Source organism: Lutjanus erythropterus, chromosome 4 (assembly GCF_056507025.1).
Source record: "Lutjanus erythropterus isolate fLutEry1 chromosome 4, fLutEry1.hap2, whole genome shotgun sequence".
Lineage (NCBI taxonomy): Eukaryota > Metazoa > Chordata > Actinopteri > Lutjaniformes > Lutjanidae > Lutjanus > Lutjanus erythropterus.
In genome coordinates, this window is record NC_139320.1 from 37,857,135 (window position 1) to 37,878,275 (window position 21,141).

At 40.8% G+C, this 21,141-nt stretch overlaps 1 protein-coding gene across 2 annotated transcripts in view; it reads left to right on the forward strand.

The window, feature by feature from the left end:
* Positions 1–20,356, forward strand: part of igsf9ba (immunoglobulin superfamily, member 9Ba) — a 96,508-nt gene extending 76,152 nt beyond the window's left edge. The window contains exons 14-20 of one of the 2 annotated variants that reach the window (XM_084717896.1): positions 5,255–5,481; positions 6,343–6,427; positions 6,552–6,713; positions 7,524–7,569; positions 10,005–11,624; positions 17,465–17,595; positions 18,964–20,356. In XM_084717896.1, the coding sequence (XP_084574022.1) occupies positions 5,255–5,481; positions 6,343–6,427; positions 6,552–6,713; positions 7,524–7,569; positions 10,005–11,624; positions 17,465–17,595; positions 18,964–19,172 (2,480 nt within the window). In that variant the 3' untranslated portion in view covers positions 19,173–20,356. Of the gene's footprint in view, positions 1–5,254; positions 5,482–6,342; positions 6,428–6,551; positions 6,714–7,523; positions 7,570–10,004; positions 11,625–13,869; positions 13,913–17,464; positions 17,598–18,963 lie in introns of those variants that run through there. The other variant, XM_084717897.1, reaches the window with a different exon arrangement.
* The last annotated feature ends 785 nt before the right edge of the window (positions 20,357–21,141 follow it).

Genomic DNA, 21,141 nt, shown 5'->3' on the forward strand with positions numbered 1-21,141 from the left:
GAGCTTGAAGGGAGCACCAGCAGACTCTATTCATGGCAGAAAAAGTACTGCCACCTCCTCCACAATAATAAATAGTATTTAATCCACATTTTAGTCAGGCACAGTTAAAATTCTCCTGAAAAGACATTTAAAGGGAAAATGTAACACTTTGCATCTGGATGTCTCCTCCTTGTTGGTGGTAAATGTATCAGTTGAACCAACATATTCCTCAGTGCGCACTATACTGATTCTAATACTGCCAAATCTGTTGTTCTTCCTGCATCCAGTGATGTCACAGTGATGTCACAGAATGCAGGAAGAACTACATACACCATTTCAGCTTGGATTTCTAGTCTCTGCCTATAGATGAGAATTTTTGTTACATGATGTTTTGTTTCGGCTAACAAAGTAACAGTTATAGGTTAGGGTGGTGATATACTGCAACATGGGCATGGGCGTCAAAAGCTTGTCTGCAATGCATTCTGGTACATGTAGGCACTCCTGTTATGGCTCTGTGAGCAAGACAACTAAGCTTTCCTGGTCAACATAGCACACACTGAGGAATTTATTGCTTAAATTGATAGGGCTTGGCAATATATTGATATTATATCAGTATTGTGATATGAGACTAGATATTGTCTTAGATTATGTGTATAATTATATTGTGTTATAACATAAGTGCTGTCTTTTTCTGGACTGCATTGCAGTAATGTAATTTTCTGAACTTATCAGACCATTCCAGCTGTTTTATTATTTGCCTCTAACCACTTAGTCATCATATCCACATCACTGATGATTGTTTCTCAAAAATCTCACTGTGTTAATAGTTTTTTAAAGCAGGTGTCAGTTGTAGTTTGATTCACAGCAATGCATCATATTCTGTCAGACCAGTTCACTACATTTACCATCAACACTGACTGGACATCCACGTTAATTTTTACTTTCAATCAAAAATGAGGCAGTAAGTAAAGATTCACATTCGAGATTATCTATCATCTCCATTAAGGAAACTAAACATGATTTTAGGGATTAGTGCACAACTGTTTGTAAATGCATTTTATTTTTCTCTATTTTTATTTATTGTTATGCAACCATTATAGAAAGTGTTCTAACCATTTTATTTAAATGTGATCAGAATCATGTTTATTGCCAAGTTAGTTTATACATACAAGGAATTTGCCTTGTGATTTGGTGCGTAAGAATTAGCATAGTAAATTGAAAAAAAATAAAGAAAGTTAAAAGACCAAGTAGACAAATAGACAATACAACATTGTCTAAATAACTGTACAGTCTTGTGCAGAAACATGCAAAATATTCACCAGGGAAGGCACAAAAGTTTAGTGTAACTAAGAAAAGCTACAGATTAAATGATTTATTATCAAAAAAACATGCAGAGCAAGAGAAGCTAAATGATTTAAGTGCATATAAATGCCTTAAACCAAACCTGAACCCTTGAATGTACAGTATATAACTTATTTTTTCTCTTTATCATCCACATCAAAGAAAGCAATACATTTGAACCAGATTCACACTTTTAAGCATCATCTTTTATATGCACAACACACGGCTTTAATTCCTTCCACCTCCATAATGCAGTGCTGGTGATTAAGACTGTTCATAAATCAGGGACTTCATGCCTCCTTCCTTGTTAAGACCATTTGTGCTTTCCTGTCAGGATTTAAGAGAAGAAACACCCCAAAGATTAAACATCAAAGCCACCAAATCATTCTGATGATGTGACAGTATGACTAAGCAAACAAGATTTCATCTGCCATGTAATGTATGTGCCTCACATTGTTAGGCTGCATGAGAAGAGAAGGTCAGGAAACCATTAAAGACACCAGCTGATATACATTTTAATGTGCTGAGCAATGCAACAGATAATTCTCACTGCAAATATTTTGAATAGTCGTAGCAGGTGTAACTAATGACATTAATAATGGCTCTGTTCCAGTAAGGTGTGCCAATAAACTATCATGCACAATACCAGAGTTATTATTGCTGCTATTAGTTTCACCTGTGTTTGACATGTCAACATGTTTGCCGTGAGAAAATATGTGTTAGTGTGAGGTTAGTCTGTGAGTTGAACCGAATGTGTTAGAGAAATCCACGGTTTGAAGTGTATTTACATCTTTGGGATTCTTGTGTGTTTTAATCCAGCTCATGCCTCAAGGGCATGCTGCCAAGTCAGGCTTTGTGTGCCGCCGCCTGAACAGAAACTGAATTAAAGGTGTACGGTATTTAAAATCAATGTCTCAGCAAAAAGAAAGGCATGAAGGGAGAAAAGTGCACGGCTGGATTTTCCACCGCGTAGCGGAAAGGACAAAGAAGGGAAGGTGTTGAATACAGGCGGCACAGATCAAGGCACACCCAATGTCCTCTGTGTGTGTACTGTGTCAAACCCATGTAGTGTAACTGTGGTACGTCTTGGAGGAGAAAGTCAGGTTGTATCACATTTCCTTGAAAGGATAGTTCAGATTATTTGAAATGGAGTTGTGCGAGGTATCAGTATGTATTTAGTGTATTAGTGTATTACCTACAGTAGCTGGAGGTCAGCATGTCCGTAGCTTGGAGAAGCAGGGAGGAGTACCAGTGGAGGAAGCTCAGCAGTGTACTGCTGTAGACAGGGTCAGCAAAAAATGTATTTTAGCCACCTAAAAAACATCCAACTAAAAAAATCAATATCACTTTAATCAGTTTCACAGCATTAGAATTGCTGTATTACTGTATTACTACGTTACTCATTAATTTTTTATTATTTTGGAATAATAAATAAATAAATCACATTAAAAAAGACATCCTTTGATGTGTTACACATGACTTTTAAAACTTACATAGTAAATAAAAAAATTCATAGTTTTTTAAATAGTTGCAGCTTATATTGCAATAATAATGTATTGTTGTCATAAAATCTCACGGCACACCTGTATATGCTTCACCAGTGTGCCTCGGCACATGGTTGGGAACCACTGATCTAGACTACCGTAGGTAACACACTGACTTTGGATAAGTACCTCTGACAATCCCACCTCAGCTAATCCAAACTATCCCTTTAAATATGGAAATCATTAAGTGACCTACTTACCAAATCAAACACAAAACCGATGAAATCAGTTATATGAAACTATTTTCTTTTGAAACAGCATAAGTCTTTAAAATCAAGAGAAATAGTAAAAACCAACCTGAGAATTTGTGATTTAAGAAAACATAATCTCAAAGACGTGATGACAGTAACCTTGTCAAAACACTGGCTTTGTTTCACACTGTGTATACCCAGATTCTACTACTTGTTGCCAACAAACAGTGCGCTGGAAAGTTTACCTTCATTCAACAAAGGTTAAATGAGGCTTGCAAAGTCCTGACCTAGTTCACACACTCAGATAACAGCCAGTGCTGTAAATGAATGGCAGTGGACAATAAGGGGTTTGGTTTACACTGTATGTTTCCTGTACATTCAGTGCCTAGTTCTGTCATACAATACTGTTTTCTTTTTGAATTATATGCAATAACAGATCATGTTATGTTTGTCATAAAGGGAGATTTCTGTTGGTTTGTCTGTGAAAACAAGAAATATACTGTACACCCTAGTGTTTGTGCTATTGTGATTTACCATACCAGTGATAAGATGGTTTGAGTGTCATAATAATGACATACAAGAATATTGATTTGGTCATGTTAGACATTTAAATTTTAATCTTGCATAAACAACAGACAGATCAGTGTATTTCTGTGCGACTGCCTTTGAGTGTCGCATCTATTTTTATCTAAGTGGGGGTATTTTTATTTGTGGGTAATTAGGAAAACTGTGTCAGGTCTCAAAGCTTCTTTTCTAAAAGAAAATAGTCAAAGGTTGCCACAAATTAAGCAAGTCTCAGTTAGTATTTGTGTAGGCAGCTGGATTGTAGAGGGAGACACTTAGAGGTCAGGTGGAGTAGGTCTGTGGTTTTATATTCAGAGAGGTAAAACCACTCTAATCTCTCAAGCTATATTTCAAACTGACTGACTCAAAGCACCATTTATATGATACAAAAGAGCTACCAAATCATTTTTGTAACATTCATCTCTGTAAACTCTTGGCAGTTTAGCCACACTAACAGCAAGGCTCTAGAGATGGCCATTTTGGTCTGTACTTAGATATGCTATGTTCGCAGCTTGTCTGTTGTTGGGGGACCTGTACAAGCTACATACAGTATATAGCCACATCTTAAGTTAGCTTAAGTTAGCAAAATGCTAGCAAACCAATGATTGGTGTAGATTAGCTACCTTGTTAGATAGTGTTTTTGCTATAGAGCAACATTCTAGCTAGCTAAATAGCTAGCTAATGATCGATTTATATTAGCTAGCTAGTGCTTTGCTAACATTTACTAACATGTGATTGTCACCAGGAGTTCAAAATGTTCATTTGTCTGTGAAACATCATGTGCTTGATGAAATGGCACATTTGGATAGACGTTCGTGGTGTCCAGACAATGTATTTTGAAGACTTTGGTGATCCTCTGACTTTGTGCCATTGTTTGATGAGAATGTTTTATGACCAAACCCCTGAAAAACTAATGGCGTTCTCCTGAGCCTTAACACTTTGTATTTAACAGTAATTAGCAAAAAGCATGCTAAGATGCTGAACTGATGGTGATCAGGGCAAAAATTACATTAGTCCTAGCATGTTAGCATCTTGTGGTTAGCATGCTGAAGTTAGCATTAAGTTCAAATCTGTGTGGCTGGAGGATCTTTATCTTGTTACTGCTTAATTTTGGGCATGGCTAAAACACGTTCTTGCTATGCAATGCTTGTGATTCTATCAGTGTCCTAGAAGCTGCTCTCCACTCTGCTTCAAATATGCGCCAAATTGTTTTTGATGGATGCACTTCAGTATTTACAAAGCAGATCAACTGGGCAGGAGGTCAGACACAGAAAAAAACATACAATCAATCTTCCAAAATAAAAGACCCTGTGCAGATTTACAATCATAAAAACACACAAAAAGGAAACTATTTAGCTTACCTACCCATGATAGAAGCACAAAAAGCAAGGAAAATCTAAGCAGGTCAACATAATCAGGCAGGCAAAACACTCCACTGATGAAATGCTTCTGAAATGCTGCTGGTGGGACACGCTGCTGTGCCGCACACATGCACTCAGTAGAATCAACTGGGTAGTCACACTTTGGTTTTCAGAGTATTTCACTACAAAGTGTTATTCAGGATTTTTTATCTGGGTCATGTCTGAATTATTTTCCTCTTTGTTAACTTTTTTGTGCAACATTTCTGGTCCACAGGCTCTCCTCTGGGTACCCCAGAACCACTGGTGCTTCTTACTCCACCACGGTGCCTCACAGCCAATCGCACGCAGCACGGTGTTCTCCTCACATGGCTCCCTCCGGCCAACCACTCCTCACCCATCGACAGATATATCATGGAGTTCCGCCTCGGGGAAAGGTGGGAGGTTCTGGATGACCTGATCCCGTCCACTGAGACTGAGCTCATAGCTCGAGACCTCGTTCAGGTCAGTTACAGTTTGATACAGAAACATGGCTGTGTGAGAGGTGGCATGGGGGTTAAGTTGAAGGAATAACTGACTGAAAAGTTAATTAGTACAGTTCATTTTCCAATCCAGTCTCTCCATTTGATTGTGTCAAGCTCAGACTGGAAATAATATTATTTTAAAGAAAGCGATTATTCTACCTCTATTCAGTCCACATTTTTATGATATGGAATGTGTTTTAGAGGAAGGACATTAATTTTTGCATTTCTGCATTAAACACCTATAGACTACAGTTTGTTAAAAATGACAAGAACTTAAATTACTAAAATAAGAATATGCAAACAAGACAGCTGCAAATCATAATTCTCTTATTATGCAAACAAAAATAAAAAGAGGGCGGCACGGTGGTGCAGTGGTTAGCACTGCCGCCTCACAGCAGGTCCTGAGTTCGATCCCCCGGCTTGCTGGGGCAGGGCCTTTCTGTGCGGAGTTTGCATGTTCTCCCCGTGTCTGCGTGGGTTCTCTCTGGGTTCTCCGGCTTCCTCCCACAGTCCAAAGACATGCATGCTAGGTTAATTGGTAACTCTAAATTGCCCGTAGGTGTGAATGTGAGTGTGAGTGGTTGTCTGTATATGTGTCAGCCCTACGATGAACTTGTGACTTGTCCAGGGTGAACCCTGCCTCTCGCCCAATGTCAGCTGGGATAGGCTCCAGCAGCCCGCAACCCTTACGGAATAAGCGGTTACAGAAAATGAATGAATGAAAATAAATAGAAAAAATATCATATATATCATTGTCATATACAGACCAAAGTGCTTTTTTGAACATACAGTACGGTGAGACCATCATAAGAAGAGTGTTTTCGGTGTTTCTCCCTGACAGGAGTCCTGGTATGAGTTTCGAGTGATGGCTGTCATGGATGACCTGATCAGCGAGAGCAGCAATGTAGTGGGAGTGTCGAGCACAGGTCAGTTTCTTTACAGAGAAGCATTACATATGTAGACGTACACATAGAAATGCTTGGCCCTTGTGAGGAGTAGATCTGTCACTGAACTTTTATTTTTATTTTACACACTTGTCTGCCCCTTCAGATCCCTTCCCCCCTGCGGAGCTGCCTGATGAGGGGCTGGCGCGGCCTGTGGTGGCGGGTGTTGTGGCAACTATCTGTTTTCTGGCAGCGGCAGTACTGTTCAGCACTCTAGCAGCATGCTTTGTCAATAAGCAACACCGTCGCAAACTCAAGCGTAAACCAGGTCAGTCTCCCTCTCTACTTTATTTTACATGTAGTACATAAAATGTAGTACTCATCTGACCATGGATGGATTAATGAATGGGCCTACCCTGAGCCCAAGTCAATTAAATGACCACAAAGAGAAAGACACAAAATGATCACAAAGAGACAAAAAAAACACATACTGGTGGACAACAACTACAAAGAGATGCAAAATGCCCACAGAGATACAAAAAACAACTACAAAGAGATGCACATGACCTTGACCATGATGTAAACAACTTCAAAGACACACAACAAAGAGGCAAAGAAATACAAAATAAGTATGAAGAAACAAACAAACGGACACAAAAGAACTACAGAGAGACCCAAAGTGACCACAAAGAGATACAAAACAACTACAAAGAACTGCAAAATGACCACAAAATAAAAAATGAATGACTACAAATAGACAAAATGACCACAAAGAGACACAAAGTGACCACAACACATACAAACAACTACAAGGAGACACAAAACAACCATAAAGAGACAAAACAACTACAAAGAGATGAAAAACAACCCCAAAGAGACACAAAACAGCTACAAAGAGAAGGAAAACATCTACAAAGAGCCACAAAATGACCACAAAAAGACACAATTATAAACATAGACATGTAAATAGCCACGTTATTGTAGCTGTTTTATAGTTTCTACTGCTCCTTCGTAGGATGGGTGGAGGCTTTCTATATGTCACAGGTGCCCGTTGTCTCATAATCCATCCATGTGTCTGACTGCTACTCGTAGTATTCAACAGAAGAAATGCTAAATTTAAATGTTTTTGTTCTCTCAGATCCTCCCTTGTCGGTGACACACTTCAGGAAAAGCATTGAGTCACCGTAAGTAACGTCAACATCAGCAGTCCCTGCAGTCTGCCAGAGGTGGCTACTACTGTCCATCTTCTTATGCACCTTCAGCAAATTGCACACTGTGACAAGGCATATATTTTTTAACAATAAATAACAGTAAAACCTTCAAACCTTGGCAACTGGAAATACAAAATCTTTTACAGCCTTGTTAATACACATAGCATGCTTTCTCTGGTGCATTTAGACAGGAGGTGTAATGGCAAGAGATAGTATATGCATTAAAACTTACACAATTAATAGGCGTGCATAAGAAGCCCAGGTGGATGATATAAAAAAACATTGATTATGTGTTCGGGCTTCTGGAAGAGTGTGGAGAAGCATGTACAGTAGCAGCCTCTAGCGGATCATGGGCAGATTAAGGAAAGTTCAAAGCAGCAGACTCAGCATTTTGAGCACATTACCCAGAGTGCCCAAGCTGCAGTATGTGTATTGATTTTTTGATCCATCTGTATTCTTTAACCTCAAACGCTGTCTGCTTTCTGCATGATTTCAAGTGTTAAATAATGCTATTTTTTATTTAGCTGCACATTTAATGTACAGTATCCGCTACATGTGTGTATTTGTCTGTCTGTCTGTAACTCTGTGTACATGTATGACTGCATTTCAATCTCAAAATAAGCTCATTTGTGACAATAATCTGTGTGAATCCCATTCCAGAGTAAATGATTCTTTGCCTGAGACTTGAGTATTAGATACCTTTTGTTTTTTTTTATAAAATGGTCCAGGCAGATCAGGGAGTTCACACTTAGTCCTTCCTGCAAGTGGCATAGTCAAAGATGAACCAGGCCCATGTCGTTTGTCTCCCATCGCAGGCCTCCTCTCACCCCCTTGCCAGGGGTAGAGCCCTGCTGGGACGAGCCTGCCAGGAGCAGTTTCTTGCCCCCGCCCGCCAGCCCCCTGTGAGTGCCTGCCTGCACCAATATACAGAGTGTGCTGCACTGCACTGGCTTGGCTGCATGGTTAATGCATTGCATAGAAATTATCAACTGAAAATGACTATTTGTTATAGTGAAGCCTACCTACCGCTGACCTATTTGCATGCACAGACCTTCACGCACCATGCAGGGATTAAATTTGCATTAGCTCAGTTGCATGTACAGTTCAGTACCGTGTATATGCACTCTTTTATAATGTATGTCTACCTGATGCATTCAGTGACCCAGTAAGTGTCGACGATGCTGCTCCTGGTGTGGGCAAATGAGGCCTGGTTAGATGTCATCTGCTTCCCTCACATCACCATTTGGTGCAGCATATGGAAATTGGTCTCACGTCTGCTCAAGAAGATGTAGAATCAATACATCTGTGATTCGGTTGTCATGGTTGCGTCGTTGGTTCTCTATCTCATCCCATCACTCTGGCTTGGTTCATTAGCTGCTGTCCTATCAGGATGCTGCCGCTGCCATAGACTGGTCATTATCATAATGCAATTCATTATGGCTGCCTTGATAGAGTGCTCTGGCTTTGTATTGTGTCATCTGTTTAGTTTAAAGGGATAGTTAGGATTATTTGAAGTGGAGCTGTATGAGGTACTTGTTGATAGCCAGTGTATTAACTATAGTAGATGGCAGTAGACACCCACCACCTTAGAGAAGCAGAGAGGAGCACCAGCACAGAAGCTAAGCAATGTACTGTAGTGGACAGAGACAGCAGCAAAATGTACTTTAGTCACTTTAAAACACCTAAAAAAAATCAAGGTTAGTTTAAGTGTACACTGTATTTAGAATATTTTTACCACTTCACTTTGACATGAGACATCCTTTTTCTGACAGGAAACCACTGTTATATAAGCCAAATACACCTTTCTTCAAGCCAACCAAACGCCATAGGCGGAATCAATTACTTTAACTTGCGTAACACAGGAGTTCTGGTCTACTGCCATGCCTCACGCTATCAGTTTGTTTGTGTTATGGTTTGACTTTGTGTTTTCAAAGGATTCACTGAAGTCACACAATAACACAAAGAAAGTGACAAACCGATGCAGCAGTAGAGAGGTGAGTCCTGTGTTCTGTCAGGTAAAATTACCGATTTCGCCTGTGGAGTTTGGTTGGTTTGGAGAGAGATGTGGCTCATATAATGATGGTTTCTTGTAAGACAGTGATGTCTGACAGCAAAGTAAAGCAGTGAAATAATTCTAAATATAGTGTACACTTATTGTATACAGTACAGATATTTTTTATTTCAGTAGACATTTTAAGTGTAGGTAATATACTGACTGTCAACAAGTACCTCATACAACCCCACATCAAATAAGCCGACCTCTCCGTTTGAGAGTGAAACTACATTCATGCCATTTACAGCATCAGAGATTTTTCTTTTGTTTTTAAACACTTAACGCACTTTCCCATTGGGTTTCATCTTGTATATGTTAAATTAAGCCAGAGCCTTGTGTCTGCATTTGTCATCAGGTTATCATCGGGGAAGATAAGTCCAGAGAGCTCCCCTCCATCTCGACCCCGTTCTATTTCCTCAGAAGGTTCCCATGGTCCAGGCCTGTACGTCAGGAAGCTGCCCAGCCCTCAGAGAGAAAAAGACAAAGAGCTCTCCTTCTACAAGAAAACCAAGCGTGCCATAGCCAGCAAGAAATACAGTGTGTCCAAGTACGAGGCAGAGGTCACCACGCCTATCGAGCTGATAAGCCGCGGCCCTGACGGCCGCTTCGTCATGGAGAGCAGCCCACCACCCCGCCGCATCCAGGGCTTCCCCTTCGCAGAGGAGTCTGACATGTACCCTGAGTTCCGGCAGTCCGATGAGGAGAATGATTTTGACCCCGGGCCTCTGCCGCCCATCATGCCCACGCTGCGGCCCCAGCTCTCCCCAACGTCCTCCAGCCTGGAGTCAACGCAGCCCCCCACCTACAGCCCCCGCCTACACAGGCCCATGGAAGGTATGAGCTTTGCAGAGGGCAGTGCACTTCACGCCTCAGGGCAGGCCCCGGCCTCCCGCTACAGGGGCTTTCCCCAGGGCCCATTCTATGGGTATCTAGGCAGCCGCGGCGAATCAGGGATTCCACCACCATTCTACATGCCTGACATCAGCCCGCGTAGCTCCGCTCTGTCCTCACCCCCAGGCACCGCAGAGGGGCCCTTTGGTTACCCCTCCATCCCCGAGGAGAGTGGAGAGATGGAGCACCATCAGTACACCGCCTCTGGCCATTCTCTGTCTCACACACACAGCCCTCCTCCTCGCTCACCTGAAAGCTGGCAGCCTCATGAGTTACCCTTCCTGGGTCTAGAGGGTCCACGGTTCATATACCCACCTCACCATCCCTTACATCATCCCCAGGACCTCCCCGACCCACCCCCATACCCTCCTCACTCGCTCCCCCCCAGTCGCCTGCACCTCCCTCCTCTAAAGGATCCAACAAGCCCTGGACTCCTGCAGCTGGAGGTCCCTGTGGCTCCCCCAGGCAGAGACAGGCCCCTGGGGCCTCCGGTTAGGCGTTTAGCTATGCAACAGGCCCAGAGTCTCGGCCAGCTCAGACACACGGCCCACGGTGTGGGTGTACCAGTGTTGCCTTACCCTGACCCGGCAGCCCGCGCAGGGAGCCCAAGCACAGCCCCCAGTAGTAGCCCTCAGTCCTGGCTCAGCCCGAGGGCGGGGCGCCGGGCAGACCCCAGCCTACCCCCGCTAGTACTCCAGCCCTCCCGCCTCTCTCCACTCTCCCAAAGCCCCCTTAGTACCCAGCCAGGTTCCCCAGATATTCTAGTGCGGCCCCCTCCGCGCCCCAGCATCCTCCGCACCTCTCGGTCTCTGGAGATGCCTGAGATCACCCTGCAGCCCTCAGCCACTGTCAGTTTCTCCCGGAGGTCCTCCCTGACCGCCTCTCCCACTCAGGGCGCCAGGCAACCCAGCCCCAGTTACCACGCCCACATGTCCTATGCCTCCACTGCAGCCAGTTACCCCTCCCAGTCCCCCTCTCCCCCTCTGGAGGGCAGGGATGTGTTCGGGCAGAGGCCATCCCAGAGAAGGACAGAGGAGGAGATGCTGCCCTCAGAGCCCTCTCAGCTCCAGATATCAGCCTCAGGGTAGGTGATCCATTCCAGTAGAGAATAGTCACATATTTATTTAAAGGGGAGACTCGTCTCCTCGTCTGCTCTCTATTCCAAATTTCCTCAGTATTTATCCACAGTTTTACTTTGATGTCTCCATTTAGACATAATTAAGATGCATATTGTACAGTAATATGCAGAAGGCATGTAATTGCATTTAGCACAGATATTGTATCAGTTCATACAAAATGTAGTAAATGACATTTACCTAAACCTAATGGCATGTGAAAGCTCAATTTGATTTTAAGATAATGTATTATTGTCTTTATCATTTGATAGCACATATTTAATTTCATAAAATACTGATCTTAATGTAAACTGAAGTCAACTTAAAAAAATAATGATTACAGGAACATTTAGATGAAACACTTAAGTTAAGAAAAACTCACGTTTACTGTTTTTTAAACTGTTTTTTCTATCCCCCACTTTGAATATTTGAACAGAAGAATTTTTTCACAGCTGAATATAAATTAAATTTGATCAGATTAAGTATTGAAAGTATGAAAGTAAAGTTAATGTGTGAATCACAAGTAGAGGTTATTTTTCTTGCTCAAGTTTAGAAATTAACTGTATATTTGATGAACATATACATACTTATATTACATTAAGCTACTTGCAAAGAAAAAGGTACTACGTTCTGATAATTCATCCTTTAAAAATATTTATAAGCTGTAACTACTGGCTTTATTAATGGTTAATAAATTACTTATTTAACACACACCTAGCCATTATATGAGTACAACTTTTGGGTTGCCAGGTTGTGAAAAATCACCATAGCTGTTACATTATTAATAGTCAAAAGTCATTAACAGTCATTAGTTAAGGGTAATAAACCATCAGGTGAGCAGTTATAAATGTTTATATACATAGATATAATGCCTCCTTAGCACTGCACAGAGAGAGAGAAACACTTATGTGGGTTGACAGCTACATAAAGTTCAGTCAGTCTGACATTTGAACATGTGTACAGTTATAGCAGACTAAACTTGCCATGTAGGAACAGTAGTTAAAATTTAAGTGTCCACATTAGGGTTGGGAATCTCTTGGCACCTCATGATCTGATCCAATTTCTATTCAGAGGGCTACGGTACAGTTATAAAAGAAATAATAATGCATTTTGATACATCAAAAATTTAAGTTTTTAAGCTAGGGAGTGCCGGTTGGAGTGCATCAATCTACAGTTGTTCATGCTTAGACATCCACACCAAAACTGATAAAGTAGCCTAGTTTAGGATGTAAACATTAACACATTTATGTCTGTTATGTTTCATCATTCAGTTGGTTCATCAATAAGGAACGTGCAGCTCTGTCTTACAAAATTGTTATAGGTGATCATAATTTTGAGCAGTGGGTTTTGATTTGACTTTTCTGCATTGATTCATAATCATTCTAGAGAGAATCACGATGCATCAAAAAATCAATTATTTACCCCACAGAGCATGCACACACATGCACACACATGCATGCATGTGTGTTCATCTCAAGTGTGTTCCGGTGCTTAAATAGCACTATACCTCTGTTTATATATCAGTGAAAAAGGTCAGCAAATTTCTCGCTTTGAAGATAGAAATGTTTTGATCCAAGTGCCCTGCATACCTAACAGGAACATAACTTAACAGAGGGTCAGAGTTCAAACTATCAGATGAATTTAAGAGCTACAGAAGGTAAATAATGTATCCTGCTGAAGGAGAATAAAAGACAGCCACAACCTGACATTCCGAAAGTAGTTGTTACGGCTTATAACAGTGTTGTAAAGCACTGATAAGTAACTTATTAACCATTAATAAAGGGAGCCCTATTAGAAATCTATTGTATAAAGATATAAACTCTGAGTTTAAGCCAGTTTTTCATGAAGAAATACACCAACAAATCTCACTAGAAGGGATTTTTCCCATGACACCTAACAATCTAGCAGGTCAGGGCCCCTGTATACAGACTGTGAGACATAAAGCAGGGAGTTTTATTCTTTTACACCCACATAAAAACATAGCTGAGACTCACATACCTTTATGCCCAATAGTATTTCTTTACTGTACACATTCCTGCGCCCCCTTACACCCACCTCACAACCCTAGAAGCTACAGTCATACAGTAGCTACAGCCATGAAGCAGAGACTTGCTCCTGCACTATCACTGGCCTTTAAGGGAAGGTAGCTTATAGGGCTGCTGCTGCTTTATAGAGGGTAAGGGTCTTACGTGATTTGTTTTTGATTGATCTCAGCTATCTGGGCAGCGTTGTGACCCGGTCCCCTACGCCGCAATAGGTAAGGGTCGGACCCATGTCTGAGAGGGGAGGGGTCAGCAGGGGGAGGGCTCTAATCACTCTCTCCTTTAAAGGGGAATCGCTTTGGGTTGTGCCTCTGTGCTGGATTCAAGTGAAGTACAACTAATGGTAATAATGACTGCAGGACACATTTGTCAATACACTTCCAAGGCACAGTAAAGCCTGCTGTGGCGTAGGCTGCAGTAATTAGGCTTGTGAGCAAGCAGGAGGAGTGGTTTTGGACTGTGGAGAAGCATTTTTGTCTTTTGATTGTTTGAATACAGACATGTTTCCCTGCACCAAAAGAAAAAAAAGCCTTGAATCAATAGAGGACGCACATGAATGATAGACTGGAGTATTCCCCTTTAAAGTTTTGTTCCATGTGCAAAATGCCATGCATGCATTCTCTAAACTTCTCTCTACGACCAAACAAATAACAACAATTCTCAAACTAAATTCTTTGTCACATTTGTTGTCCTAAGTGCTTTCGTTTTTCTGTCATGTGACTGTTTTTAATGGCCATTTCCTCTTCCTGTCATGTGACTTGTTCTTTAACGGCCATTTCCTCTTCCTGCCATCTCCTCCCGTCAGCATGGTGAAGCCTCTGTACGCAGTGTTCATGTTTATGAAAGTGTGCTGTACAGTGTTCATGTCTATGGAAATATACTATATTTAATTAACACACTGTGGCCTCTGATAATGGAAATGTTCTCTATCTGTCCAGGACTGTTGCAATTCTCAGATTTGTCTCCCTCTCTCTGCTAATGGCTCTCAATCTCTCTCTCCACAGTGACAAGTGATGGACAGCCTCTCTAAAGCTTTCTGTTCCTATGCCTTTTGAAACAATACATGTTTGGCACAACAACTTGACTTAATGAGACGTTAAGTCAGGTTTTGAAGCTGTTTGTATTCAGTTCTTTGAAAGGCAAAGACATTGAGCCAACATTGAGCCTCATGAACCTTTAATTAAATAACACGTTTGTGAGGTTATTTGGACTTAAAGGGACAGTTTGAATTATTTGAAGATGGGCTGTATGAGGTGCTCATCCATGGTCAGTGTATTACCTACAGTAGATGGTGGTCGACATGACCCACTTTGAAGAGAGAAGCAGCAAGAGTACCTGTGTAGGAAGCTAAGCAATGTACTTAGCCACTTAAAAAAATGAATATCAGTTCCAGTGTACGTTATTTTCAGAATGGTTTTTCACTTTTCCTTGCCATCAGATAGCCTTTTCCTCAAGACCGCAGTTAGGGGCGTGAATGACCAGGGGAGAATGAAACAAAGTTAAATGAACATGATTTATGTTGGGGAAATAAACAAACAACAGTTTGCTGATGTTTCCTTGCTGAACTTTATTTCACTAAAATTAAACCTGAATCTTTTTTTTTTTTTTTTTACCTCAATTATTGTTAATGTGGGTTGAAGGGTGTGGACATGTGTTGGCTTCTGAAGTGGGGCGCAAAGTTTGGGAACCACTGCTCTAAACCAACCATAATTCATTGCTGAAATCATCATAATGTTACCTCGCAGAAAATGGGGGCCGCTGGTCTGCCACTGCTTCGATCTGTTAGTTTGTTTGTGTTATTGTGTGACGTCGGTGAATCCAAACTCATTTTTAAAACAGAAGTGACACAATAACATAAACAGAACGAGGCAGTGGTCAACCACCAATTCCTGTTTTCAGCGAGATAAAACTACTGATTTCGCCTATGGAGTCTGGTTGAGCAAGAGAGAGTGATATTTGGCTTGTATAGTGTATAAAGTCTGTCTGATGGCAAGATAAAAGAGTAAAAAATATTCTAAACAGCGAACTGTTAAACCGATATTGATTTGTTTTAGATGGGCCTTTTTAGGTGGCTAAAATATATTTTGCTGCTGACCCTGTCCACAGCAGTTCATTTCTTAGCGTCCATATTGGTACTCCTCTCTGCTTCTCCAAACTGGGGGCGTGTCAGCCAGCATCAACTGTAAGTAATACACTAACTATGAATAACACCACCCCTACAACCCCTCTTCAAATAATTCAAACTATCCCCTTAATTTAATTTTATTGCATCTTTCTATGAGAGATGGACAAGAAAACCTGAGTATTCGGTATGAGGTAAAACTACGTCTGAGACAGACTGCTGCATACTATGACAGAGAGGATACTTTAATGTGATTATGTTTTTCACTGATTGAACATTGATTATTTTTCATTAAACGTAGCATGTATCACTCATGAAATGAAAATAGTTCTTCAAACTTCAAAAAGAGCTTTTTAGGTTCTGTTTTGAAACACACCTGCACACAAACTTTACTTTCATTTTAGCAATAGGGCTGTCCTGACTGCCATTTTTAGAGGCTTCAAAGCTTAAGTGAGAATTTCCCATGAAAATAGACGTGCTATAATATTTTCCCCCAAACTTATTTACTTATATATTTTGCTATTATTGTAATTATGAGTTTGATGAGAGATGAGGACAAGAGGGGAGACATCATCCAGAAGAAATGCTTCCTCTCAAGGATCCTTCTGTGCGCTTTATCACGTGCGCCCGGTTTTTGTTTGCGCATCTTTTGAGACTAATTAAACTCCATAGACGAGCTCCATTTCTCGCTCTTTATCAGTCTTTTGTCTCTTTTTTCGGTTCTGCCGACACAATGTCTCTTTCATATCTTCAAAAATTCAAAAGCAAAACAAAAAAAAGACAGACAATAACACAAAACAAAACAAAAAAAAAAAACAAAACAAAAGGAAAACAAAGCATTGGAATACTGATTTGGACACTGATTACCATGGAAACAGTAGAAGCTTTGAAGCATCAGGTCAGCCCTAGTTAGCACACACACACTCATGCATTTACTGCATCTTGAAAATAGTGGCATTGGGAGACTTTAAAAGAGAAGCTATAAGAGATTATTGTTACAGGAACTCTAATTTTACAGTTCCAGAAATTATTTTCATTTTATGAGTTTTAAACAGCAAAGAGACCAATATTGCCCGCATTTCTGAAGCAGTCACTATTTAAAGACCCAAACCTGAGTGAGCACAGTAATACAGTATTGCAATTATTGTATGAACATTAAATGTGTTTCTTTCCATTTATTTTTCGCGGAAGACCACAAAATGTAACCTGATTTTGCAATTATGGGACCTAAAATTAGAGAACTCACCCTTAAAAGATAAACAAGTAGTCTGTATTACCATAATTCCTGTAAATACTAGACTGGGTCTTTAATGTATTGATTGTTTGAGAAGAAAGTTACTAGAATGAATTCACCAAATTCACTGCCACCTTAAGTCAACTATTCTTTCTTTCTTTTTCTCTTTTTCTCTCTTCCTTTCTGTCTTTCTTTGTGTCTAACTTTTATCATCCATCAATGCAGATAGAAAGTGGAAATTCATCATCTTTAGTGAAAGGGCTCTCAGTAGAAATACAAGAGCTCATCAAATCATACGATACTGGAAATAGCAATGCAAAAGTTCTGTCTTTTCACATTTGAGACGGGACTGAACACGACTGTTGGATTAATGCAGGACATCGTATGCTGTGCTGTCTCTCCTCTTCTCAGGGAACCTCTAGGTGCGTCTAGTGATCCTGCCGGGTCTGAGAGCTTACCAGCACTGCTACACCACTGTATTACTAAAGCCAAGGGAGTGGCTGCCAACAACAATAACAACACAACCTCCGGAAGGAGAACAGGTTCGTCTGACGGTTTTAAGAAGGATACAAGAGATTCATCTTAAAGGGACGGTTCACCCAAATAAAAAAAAATACATATATTTCCTCTTACCTGTAGTGCTATTTATCCATCTAGATTGTTTTGGCGAGTTGCAGAGTTTTGGAAATATCGGCTGTAGAGATATTCGGCATCTCTCCAACGTAATGGAACGAGATGGCACTCGACAGCGGACCTTGTTGTGAGCAGGAACTACATACCGTCGCCCAATCGCATCATTGTGCAGAAGACAACGTGCTTCTACTCATGGATGAGAGATTACAAGTCAGCCGAGGACACTATTAAATTTACCATGAAGTCAAAATTGATGTTAAAGTGTGGGCCGTTACTAATGAATGCTTTCTCCCTTGTGACACAGACGGAGCATAGAAGTCGAATACATCCGTACACCTTAGCAGACTTCTGTATTTCCTTTCTCACAGTACAAAAGCACAATTGTATATTTTTCTTCCCTGATGTGGGTGAAACTGGATTGTATTTTATGGAGAAAGTATTTTCTGGTTTCCCCTCTGATGTCCTTTGGCTGCTCAGCTTCAACTCTTGGTTATTTAATTAGTTTCTAGATGGACAAATAGCTTTAGCTTCCTTGTTGCAAATGTAGCTAACCCTACCTGTTAGCTGCCTTTAGCAACTCAACCAGGCTCAACAGCCTCCTAGTGAACATGACCGGACTGGAACCGGACACCTCAGAGACCGACAGGGAATTTAGTACTGAAATTGTTAATTAATTTTTCTGATGGAAAGATAGTTTTCATTGTTGCTAAAGTAACCTGACAAGAAAACCACCTCACTACTGTAGCCTATTCCCTGCTGTCAAACTTGAATGCTTTGGTCGGGTGTTTTGGTCCTCGTCTGACCGAGTTCACAAGCCAGCTAATAAGACCGTTCTCCTTAACTGCAGTATTCAGTTAGCACTGTGCTAGCCGTTTCATGGGAACTTCGACATTTACATTACGCTCTGTCACAAGCACAAGTCTCTCATCCATGTGTAGATGCACTGCATCTGCAGTCTTACAGAACATAGTGAAACTTCATGAAAGTGCTCACAACAAGATCTGTGGATTATTGTGAGTAACCAGGTCATGATTTCTGGAAAGAGACATCGCTGCTGAGTTTTTCAAATGTATTTTTTGGCACTTTCAGAACCACAAGCCAAGTGCCATCTACTTCCTACATCACCAAAACAGTTCACATCACAGCAAAACTATTTAGATAGATAAACAGCACTACAGGCCAGAGAAAATACGTATTTTTGATCTTGGGGTGTGCTGTTCCTTGAAAAAATGTGGATGGTGTGTTACTCCTGTGCTTTATCTCTGCCTCCCCGGCAGGTGCGTGTCCCTCTCAGACCCAGCAGCAATCTCAGACACCCCAAGAGGGCGAGGATCTCAGCCTCCACAGAAAGAGGAAAAGGCAAAACAAGAAGAACCCCTATCTCTATTTGACCTCCCTCCTGCACCGCAGGCGTTCTGAGGAGGACCAGACAGGCATTTTGGCCAGTGCAGACTCCGAGGGCCCAAATTATGGGACTCTACGCTGACCTGTGTGCCCACCAAGCCATTGGACTCGACTAAACTGACCTCCCCTGAGAAAAAAAAAACCCAACCTCAGCACTCTCTGCTCCCTGTTATCAAGCTAATACATTTCTTATAATCTCTAAAAGTTCATCGGTGTTTGGGGAGCAGGGGGGAAAACATCCAGCTGAACACCCACAAGGTTGGAGATCTTATTTGAAGACAAGAACAATGGCTTTTCTGAGTTGTCACCACCACTTGTCTCTGAGGAATTTCACTTGAAAAATGCTCTGAAAATATATAATGTATATAAATAGTAAAACAAGGGAATTAAGCTTCCTCCTACAGTAATAACAATGTGTTGGTTGAGTATGTCACAACACGTTAAAGATTTTTCACTCACTGGTCATTGAGGGGTCCATGATATCTTTAGGTTTTTCAGTGATACAGTGTACTGTGAAGCCTGGTGCGTCCTCGGACAGGGACATGAGTCTACCTTTCCTACAATACAAATAGTGTCAGTATTTAAACACAGGGTTCTTACCACAAAATATACCTCAGAGTAAACGCAGAGTTGCTGTAATTCTTGTGGTATACTGTACGTACTTGACCTTTTTACATATGAAACGTATGGATAAAAAGGTTTATATCACACACCACACTCATTCAAATGGATAATATGGCCTAACTTTATCTGATTTAGAAGCTTTTTATTATCAGTAATAGCTGGCATAATTGTGTTTCTTTTGATTTATGATCCGATGCCAACCATTTAAAGGACTGTCTTAATTTTTAGTGCTTGATGGCTCAGTGTGTTTACACTCATCGTTAGAGCACCGATTTAAGATTAAAGATCATAGCCTTCGTGAGAACTCTCTGAATAATTTGGGACGCTCAGCAGAGGTTGGACTTGTAGGGTTTTAGAAGAACAGGGTGATGAATTGTGAAGTGTACTGTAGTATGTATTTCATTATTAAGGAATCATTTGTGAAATGTGGCACGTCTCGAGGTGCCTTTTTTTGCCTTTTTCTCTCTTGTTTTTTCTAACATAAACTGCCTTTTCCTTCGCCTTCTCATATTTGTCTCTTCTGGGGGAGTGAGGGACTCCGATATTATGTGTGTTTTTTACTTTCTCTGCCAAGGACACATGCGAGAAAATGCTACAGGATGCATAACTCTTGTTTTTTTTTTTTTTTTTGTTTTGTTTTGTTTGTTTTTTACATTTATATTTCAAATGGGTACCTGCTTCAACTGTGTATATCCAAGTTATAGGAGAGAACCAGAATACCCATACAATTAAAAAAAAACAATGCCTGGTTGCACAAAACCACTTAGGTTGAGGTTTCCCCTTAAAATTTGATTTAAGGATGCCTTATGAAAATCGTGAGTGACCATTTTCCTCTGAAATGTTTAAAGGACCCATAACAATCCCTTACACGTAAAATAATTTGTGCAACATCAGACCATAGTTGAATTTATGGTGACCGAAGAAGAGGAGGAGATACCAAGACACATTTTTCAGGACAAAGAAAACCCACTGGACTGTATTAGCGATGCACAACTTGAGTACAGATTAAACGTTAGCACTCGCAACACTGTAGCTAGCTAGCCAAATGCAACCTAACTCTGGCTCACTATTAATGTTAGCGACATGTATAATGTTTTATTGAAACTCACCAGTTTTTGTCAGTTCCTGTCAATGTTTGGCTATCTCCTCTCTTGCTGTCGGAGTAATATTTTCATATTTCATTCATCATATCAGTTACTTCTAGTCACATCTGCTTGTGCATATTTTTTACGGTGTTATGTTTGAGTTAAACTTTGGATTATGTGCTTGTGTTTTCCATGTTCTTCTATGACAACAGCATTTTTATTTTCTATCCTGTTTGCCTTCTTTTTCTTTTTGTATTCTCTTTGTTGTCCATTTTGGAGAAGCTAGCTATCAGGCTAAGTAAGGGTGTTAGTTAAGCTAGCGGACAACTGACCCTCTCTAAG